Genomic DNA, 8,820 nt, shown 5'->3' on the forward strand with positions numbered 1-8,820 from the left:
CATAGTAATTGTTTTTCTCCATATTTTATATTTGAATAATTGTAAAATTATAATTATTATTATGTGGATATGTTTGTCTTGGATTTTCTTTGCCTTGTTGTTTTGGAGGTTAGGGCAAAGATATTAAAGGGAAAATGTCTATAGTCCCCATTGCTACAATTGGTCCCAAGACAATAATTGATGCTCATCTATTCTTTCTTCCACTAAACATTGCAAATTCACCTCACCTAAGGTTTACACTTCTACTTCTATAAGCTTATTTTTTATATATTTAAAATTAATAGTTTCTGCTTCTCAAATTCCTTGTAGATGATGGTCCCCAGCTGTGCCGGAGACATGCTGACAATGACGTTGGCACTCTGGAGGGCAGAGATCTTCTCCTTGGCTCCTCCTTTTTCTCCAGCAATAATAGGCCCTGCATAGCCCATCGTCTGGCCAGGAGGAACCATCAAACCAGCAATGAAAGAAACAATAGGCTTGGTTTTGGGACCTGAATTATGCTTCTTCAGAAATTCTGTAGCATTTTCTTCGGCATTACCATCAATTTCACCAATCAATATGATACCTTCTGTGGCTGGGTCATTCAAAAAGATTTCAAAGCAATCAATAAAATCTGTTCCATTAAATGACTCCCCTCCGATGCCTTCACACAGAATCTGCCCCGGTCCTGTTTGGTGAAAAGCTTCGTAAGTCAGAGTGTCAGATCTAGACACAATACCAATTCTTCCTTCCTTGTGAATATGAACAGGCATGATACCAATTTTGCATTCTGCAGGATTGATGACTCCAGGGCAGTTGGGTTCAATCAGCCTGGTCTTTCCCTGGCACAGCAGTTTTGTGCTTGACCGCATGGCTGCCCACCTATGAGATGGTCAGACTTCTTCATTAAGACCCTGAATGATCCGTTTGAGGCTCTTTGTACTCCTAGAACGAGCAGATACCATTGGGCTACACTAGCACACGACAGTGACGAATAGAGATTTTACTGGCACCCACTAGAGCAAATCTATGAGTAATGGGATGTCAAGTGATCAAGTGATGAAAATTAATAAACTCCATACAAAGTGGCTGCTTTACTCATTAAGAAATAGCTTAAGGAATCAATGTTGGTCTCTTCTATTCATAAGTATTAGTGAAAGGAAGTGCAAGAAGTTAGGCTTGTCTATATTTGCTATTCTTGCCACTATGGATACTTTTTTCATGGTGCCATTGTGCTAGTGCTTTCATGGTTCAGGACAGAATCGACTCATATCTTCTGGTTGAATCATCTATCCAGTGATTATCTAAGATATCTGTAGTATGTGCTTTCTAGCAGAGAGTGATGTTAATGCACAAGACGTACACACTCAGTGCTTGATCTTAAGTGTCCCATTTTTCTAAATGTATGTTTCCTCTACAATACTCTATGAATATGATTCTGAAATTTTGACCTTGCTCTCTTGGACCACCTCTTTCTCTTTGCAATAGACAAATTACACTATTTGTAATAAATCTTGCTTCTATTCTGAGCCCTTCTTAATGCAACATTTTAGGATGATTTTCAAAATCATCTCTCTTCCTTTAAATGGTATATAGTTATTCACATAGTTTGGAGAATAATGATGCAGAGACAGATCCCTTTTAGTAAGATTAGGATAAAATGTGATTCTAGGGCCAGAGAGAGAGAACACCTGAGGTAAGGTGATTGCCTTGTACACATCTCATCTAGTTTGAATCCCCTAGCACTACAACATGTCCTCTGAGCATCATCCGTTGTTGTCCTAAGCAAGCAGCCAGGAATATCCCTTAGCTCTCCCAGATGTAACTTTTTTAAAAGTTATTCTAAGTATTGATCTTAAATTATTTGGAATGAAGATTAGTATTAACCTTAAAAAAGGAAAACATATTTTTCTTGGGCACTGAGCTCACATAAAACTGTTATATGATCTCTAAATAAAGGGAACAGTGTTTCCTCTGACAATGATATAGGGGAATAGGAATTGAAGGGACTAAAAGATCTCATGGCTGCAAGACACATCACAAGACCCTTCTGACCCATTTTCCATAATCACTGCACCATATTTTATGGGGTTCAAACATGGTATGGACTCTGGGAACACCTGCAAAGGCGATTTGAGGCCACCCTAAAAGCCTCCATCCGTCTCAGAGAGACCAGCAAGCTACCGAGAGTATTCTGCCCACACGGCAGAGTCCGGTAAGCTACCCCTGGCATATTCGATATGCCAAAAACAGTAAAAACAAAGGGCCTCATTTCCCTCACCCTGAAAGAGACCCCCTATGGCATTGTTAAGAACAATGAGCAAGGAGAGGCTGATAAAATATCAGGATCGAACTAGGCTGCCAAAACAAAGAAGGACTAAAATGAATGTTTGTATTTTCAATGCACTTACACTGGCATTGGAAGCATTCATTGAAAACCTGATGGTGCTAGCGCAGAAGATCAAGTATGACATCATTGGCCTGACCAAGACAAGAAGGCATTGACCAGCTATGCAATTTTCGACACTGGAGAAGAACTATTTCTTGGAACATGCGACAATAGAGACATCGGTGCTGTCTGTGTCCTTGTCAACACGAATTTAGCCATGAGCATTGATTCATTTGAATGCCTAACAACTCGAATCAGACAATTACACTTGAATACATGTGGCTCATTGCCGGCAGTTTCTATCTTCATCTACATACTAACATCCAGCTACGATGACAAAGAAATTGAGATGTTCTCATGGAGCTGAAGAACTTCTATAAAGAAGACCACACCTTCTAGAAAATCATTGTCGGTGATTTTAATGCCAAGATAGGACTGAGAAGGTTGCCCAAAGAATGCCACATCAAACCCATGGCCTAGAATGGAACAAACAGGATGAGAGACTGTCTGAGTTCATCATGTCAACGAAGACCATCCTTGGTAACTCAGTAATCCAGAAGGCTGAATCTAAACGTTGGACATGGGAGTTTCCTGGTGGACAGTTCCATAATAAAACTGACCACATCATATTCAAATGATGGTTTTGCCAGACCAATGTTGCTGTTGTCCCAAAATTCCAAATAGGATTGGACCACTCTCTACTTCATCAAAAATTCTACTTCACAGAGTGCGGAGAAAGGGCTACAAAGTTTAAGAAGAGAACTCCCAAAACGACCACGAACTGGGAGCTCTTTGGCAATATTTCAGCAACATAGGAAGACGTCATCGTTGACAACATTGATGAGGAATACGATTGACTCATCGATGAGTCAGCACCTCCATGACAGCTCGAGGAATGCCGAGAGTGGGAAAGCCACAGATTCCTGTCTTTGGAAACTCTCTAGCTCATTCACCAACGTGGTTTCATGTGAGCCTCAGGCAATCACAAGTGAACATCTGAACTCGCAAAGCTGTGCAGAGAAGCAGTAAAGGAATATCTGAAAGAGAGAAGAGCAGCAGTGTCAGCCAATGTGGCAGAAGCCAGGAAAAGTATTCACAGCACCCGCCTGTCTTTTGCCAACTATAAGACCAAAATGACTGCCCTCTTACATCCTGATAGATCTATCACATCTTCCAGAAGGACAATGGAGAAGATTATCCACGACGTCTACTCGGATCTCTTCAATAGCAATGTCCACCTGCCCACATACCAAATTCCGCAGGATGGATATGTCATTCCCAACATTTGCTCTTCCAAAATCTGACACACAATTTTATCTGTTAAGAAGTATACAGCACCCAGTCAGACAAGGTCAGACCCGAACATCTGAAGAATCTGCCAGCAGTACTCGTCAATACACTGGCTTGGCTCTTCACATGCTACCTGTTTGAATGCAAGGTTCCATTCCAATGAAAAACTAGCAGGACCATTCTATTGTACAAGAAGGGAGACAACCACGACATAGGCAAGTATCTCCCAATCTTTCTGTTGTCTGTCACCTACAAGCTGTTCACTCTAGTCATCCTCAGTAGGATTGACAGAACACTAGACAAAGGATAACCATGCAAACAAGCCAGGTTCTGAAATGGATTCAGTATTATTGACCATATCCACATGGTGACCAAGCTCATGGAGGTTTCACAAGAGTTCAAGATGCCCCTCCATCTAATGTTCATTGATTTAAAGAGGGCCTTTGATTCTGTTGATACTGAAGCGGTCATCAAAGCCTTTGCCAAACAGGATGTTCAAACTCAATACATCAGGATCCTTCTTGAGCTGTATTATGGATTCACCTCCAGGATCTCACCATTCTACAAGGATGTGATCATCACTGTCAAGACCAGATTCCGCGGGGTGATAATATTTCACCGAAACTCTTCAATGCCACTCTCAAGAATGTCATGTGATGACTGAAATGGGAAGGAACGGTAGGGAAGATAGATGGTTGGCAACTCACCACCTTCTCTTTGCTGATGACATTGTTCTACTAACACCAAACATTAGCCAAAAGACACAAATGCTGGCCAACTTTGACTGTGAATGTGGAAATGTCAGACTGTAGCTGAGTCTCATCAAAACAGTGTTTATGAAAAAGAAACTAGTCCCTGACATTCTATTCGCTCTCAACGGAACTAACATCTCCGAATGCAGCAACTATGTGTTATTGACCTGGGTCAATAACTCAACATGAGGAACAACTTGGTGCCAGAACTGCACAGCAGGAAGAGAGTGGCGTGGAATGCCTTCAAAAACATCGAAGAAATAGCTAAGAGAACGAAGAACCTCTGGCTCTGGGCACATCTTTTCAACTCCACTATTCTTCCTGCACTAACATACACTTCAAAGACCTAAGCCCTATGAAAAGAGGATGATAATGCTATCTGTATCATCCAAAGAGGAATCGAAACAGCTATGCTTAGAGTATCACGCTTCACTCAAGTGAGAGAAGGAATCCAGAGTTCCGACCTCTGTCGATAATCTAAGATCAGGAATGCTGTCTTTTTTTTTGCCAAGGTGTCGAAAATCAGATGGGCCAGACATGTAATGTAATTTGGAGATGACCGCTGCACTAGAGCCGTTACCAACTGGATTCCATGGGACTTCAAAAGAACACCTGGTCCCTCCTCTACAAGATGGTCGGATTTCTTCGTCAAGACCTTAAACAAATGGTTTGATGCTCTTTGTGTTCCTGGAGTGAGCAGATGCCATTACACTACATTAGCATGCGACAGGGTCTAATGAAGATGTTTCTGGGTCATGCTGGAGAAAATCGACGTACAACGGGATGACAAGTGATTTCAAGTGACCAAAGATTTCAAGCAAATTTGATCATTAAACATATTATCTAAGGCTTTAATTCCTTATTTTTCCCTGTATTGGTTCTGACTTCAGTATAGAAGGTTCTCTAGAATTGATGACTTAGATTGCTTTTCTATGTTTGTTTGTTTTTTATTTTTGGTCCATGTTTGACAGTTCTGAGGGATTATTTCTCCTGAGCTCAGTGGACTATATGTGGTACCAGAGATTGGACATAAAAACAAGATTGACTGCATGAAAATACAACTACCCTACCTTATGTACTCTCTCTCTCAAGTCCCTAGACTTCTCTTTAACTATACCTGTCTAATGACCAATGGTAGATTAGGTTGAATACTCAATATGTTTTTCCCATCTGTTGCAGAAGATGTTATCAAAAACTTTCATGAAACCATTATACCTTCACAGCTCTCTTGATAGTTGATTGACCTACAGCTGTTATTTCTCTCTTCAAAAGTTTTTAATCTCAGTTATAAAAATCAATTTTTTCCACAATCATTTCTTTTTAGATGAAAATCCCTACTCTTAAACTTTACATAGCATTAGAATGACTGGAGAGCTATTCAAACACATATTTAAGAAACCAATTCCTGAGTTTCTGATTCCTTTAGTCTGGGAATGGACATAGAGTTGATATTTTTATCAAGTTCCCAAGTAACTCTAGGGCAAGTCATGTTGAGACCACACTTTAGGAAATACAGTGTTAGAGCTATGTAATTCAAAATCCTTCTTTTATCTAATTGACATCACAAATAATCATAGATAAAAATCAATTTAATTATGCTGCATCATTCCAGCATAATAATATTTCTTTTGCTGGAAGAAGCCTGATTCTTTATACCATATGAATAAATTAAATAAACAAATATCAGATTCTCAAATAAAATGTGTGCTTTATTATTCTTCTATCCTCTCACAGAGGTAAGGTAGGGAGTGAGGGCTCCCAAGATGTATTCAAAAGGCACAAATGATTCAATGCTATAGGCTGCCAATGCAATACTGTTAGAGATTAGGAGGGATGTGGTACCAAGACTTTTTCCAACAGTGCTCCGGGGCTTCCAGGTCTATACCTGTGGGTGCTCGGGAGTCTTGAGGCAGCAAAGCATGCATTCCAGACCTTTGAGCTATCTCCATGATCCATGTCTACTTCCAATATGTCTCCTGTAACAGTTTTAGTTTGGATACTACCAATATCCAACGATTTATAAGTAACTTGTTTACTTTGGTTTGCTTTTGTTTGGGGGTCAAACACAGTTGTTCTCAGGTATGAGTCCTGTCTCTGAATTCAGGAATCACTCCTGGAATACTCAGAAGTCTATATGGGGTGCTAGGGATCAAACCAGGGTTGGCTGTATGCTAGGCAAATGCCCTACGCACTGTACTACCACTCTGGCTCAAATTGTTTCTTTTAGAGGTATGTCAGTCTAGGCCCAGCTAGGAGATAGAGCTGACACTAATATACAAGCATGCATGAATTTTTATAAGGAAATATTAATTTGAAAATTAGATTTCAGATATTAGCAAATAAGAAGTCAAGAAAACACTAAAGAATAGAGAAAAGATTGACATGAGCAACACACACTAACACACTATCCTTGGTAAACGTCATGCAAAACACACACACACACAGACACACACACACATTCTCTCCAGGGCTAAGACCTAGACCTTGTTGGATAGGATGTGGCTCAGTGGCTCAAGGAGTTGACAGAGGATATGAAGACATCTTGGAAACGTGAGTGTATGCCACCCACTGAAAGATGTTGAGTCAATTCTATTCCACTGCAACTCTGCTTTATGGAAGCCATAAAAATTCATTTATAAAAGATGCTGTGATGAACCTGGCATGATGCTCTAAAAATCCAACTAGGAGTATACGAGCAAAAACTATTTTTCAACAGTTTATTATTAGGATTTTGGGCACTTTCAAGTGCTGCCTTAGTTGCCTAGAGGAACACGTTGAAAACAAGTTAAAATTCTCTCTAGATTTTCTCTTTAGCACCTGCTACTGAAACCATTTAACACTTGATCAACTGGTATAGGAACAATTCTACAAGGCACCTTTTCTTTATCACAGGACAGAACTTAAAGGATAGTTTTAGAGATGAAAAAATATATGGACAACATAGGAAGCAAATTATTGGATGTTAGGATAAAAGGAAAATTAGTAAATTGAGAAAGGCTTTTATGATGAGATTACTCTTCTGTGAAACTGGAGTCCATTCCTACTTGGAATCATCTGTTAGAATTTCCAGAACCCAATTAAGTGTTGCCTCATGAAAGGAGAGGTTGAAGTTGCTGCTCATAGCTCTTTCATTATTAGTTGGTGTAGCTCCTAGGATACTCTTGGAATTCCACTTCTGGTTCTATTATGAAAGTCAAAGTCAGATCTTGAGTAGAGGGACATAAGAAACCATATAGCTCATGTATAACTTATGAGGTTGCTGTTCAGAATAGTTAATAGGTCAGCGGCAGGTACAGTATTAAACAGCATTTGCAGCACCATCTTAACAACCGTGTTGAACCAGGATAAACGAATACAGTAGTAGTAAACAAAATAAACATAGAATGAAATTAATTCTTAGAAACTAGTCTAGGCATTTCTAGTGACCTCCCTAAGTTCTTTTTCTTTTTTCCCCACTTTTTTCCCCCTTAAAAAAAAACCTTAATCACCGTGAACTACAAAGTTAAAAGGAAACTTATGATTGAGTTTCAAGCATATATACTCCCAATACCAGTCCCTTCACTGTACCCACTATCTTCCACCACTGTCCCAAGTTTCCCACCCACCCCCTTGTGAAAGGCGCTTTCTCCTCTCCTGCATTGTCTTACTGTTCCCTTCTCTAACTTATTCTCCTCACCACTGCCCAAAAGCCAAGCTTTGTATACAGTTCTTCTTCTCTTTGTTTCCATTGCTATTGGACATTTGATATTTTTCTTTATATACCACCTATGAGCGAGATTATTCTTAATCTGTTCCTCTTTCTCTGGCTGATTTCCCTCAACATAATACTCTCCAAATCTGTCCATGTTGCAGCAAATTGCATGAGTTTATCTTTTCTTAAGGCTGCATAGTATTCCATTGTTGTATATGTACCATAGTTTCTTTATCTAATCATTTGTGTGTGGACATGTGGGTTATTCCATATTTTGGTCATTTTATATAGTGTAACAATACTGGAGTGCAGTTGTCTTTTCTGTTTTGTGCTACTTCAGGTCAAACTCTGGTACCTTCTAGTAATCATAATGATTATTAACCATTACTGAAGACTTGCTATGTTATAGGCACTGAAGCACTTAATTTGCTATTGCTCATAATAAAAATTTCAAAGATTTGGATATTATTATTATTATTATTTTACATTACAATGCATTGAAGGAAACATTGACATAGGAAATTTAAATTAATTGCATAAGTTCCCCCAAAAGACAATTGCTGAAGTGATTATTTACCTCTAATCCTTAGAATCCTATCCTCACATTTTTAACTGCTTGGTTGCATTGTATTTTTTTCTGCTTATCATAATTTATTTACTCAAAATAGTAATACATAATAATTCCTTCACAATGATGTCTCTAAATTTAAGAAATTGTG

General features: G+C 39.1%; 1 protein-coding gene across 1 annotated transcript; it reads right to left on the reverse strand.

Annotated features, from left to right (window-relative positions):
- Positions 1 to 263: 263 nt before the first annotated feature.
- On the reverse strand, positions 264 to 851 carry LOC130031515 (succinate--CoA ligase [ADP/GDP-forming] subunit alpha, mitochondrial-like). The gene has a single exon (XM_056122864.1). The coding sequence runs from the start codon at positions 849 to 851 to the stop codon at positions 264 to 266; it is 588 nt and encodes a 195-aa protein (XP_055978839.1).
- Between the last annotated feature and the right edge of the window lie 7,969 nt (positions 852 to 8,820).

The sequence above is a fragment of the Sorex fumeus genome, unplaced genomic scaffold, assembly GCF_029834395.1.
Source record: "Sorex fumeus unplaced genomic scaffold, SorFum_2.1 ptg000047l, whole genome shotgun sequence".
NCBI classification, from domain to species: Eukaryota; Metazoa; Chordata; class Mammalia; order Eulipotyphla; family Soricidae; genus Sorex; species Sorex fumeus.

What these genes read in the sequence shown, in the direction of transcription:
- LOC130031515 (XM_056122864.1), bottom strand. Translation starts at nt 851, where the DNA reads ATGCGGTCAAGCACAAAACTGCTGTGCCAGGGAAAGACCAGGCTGATT.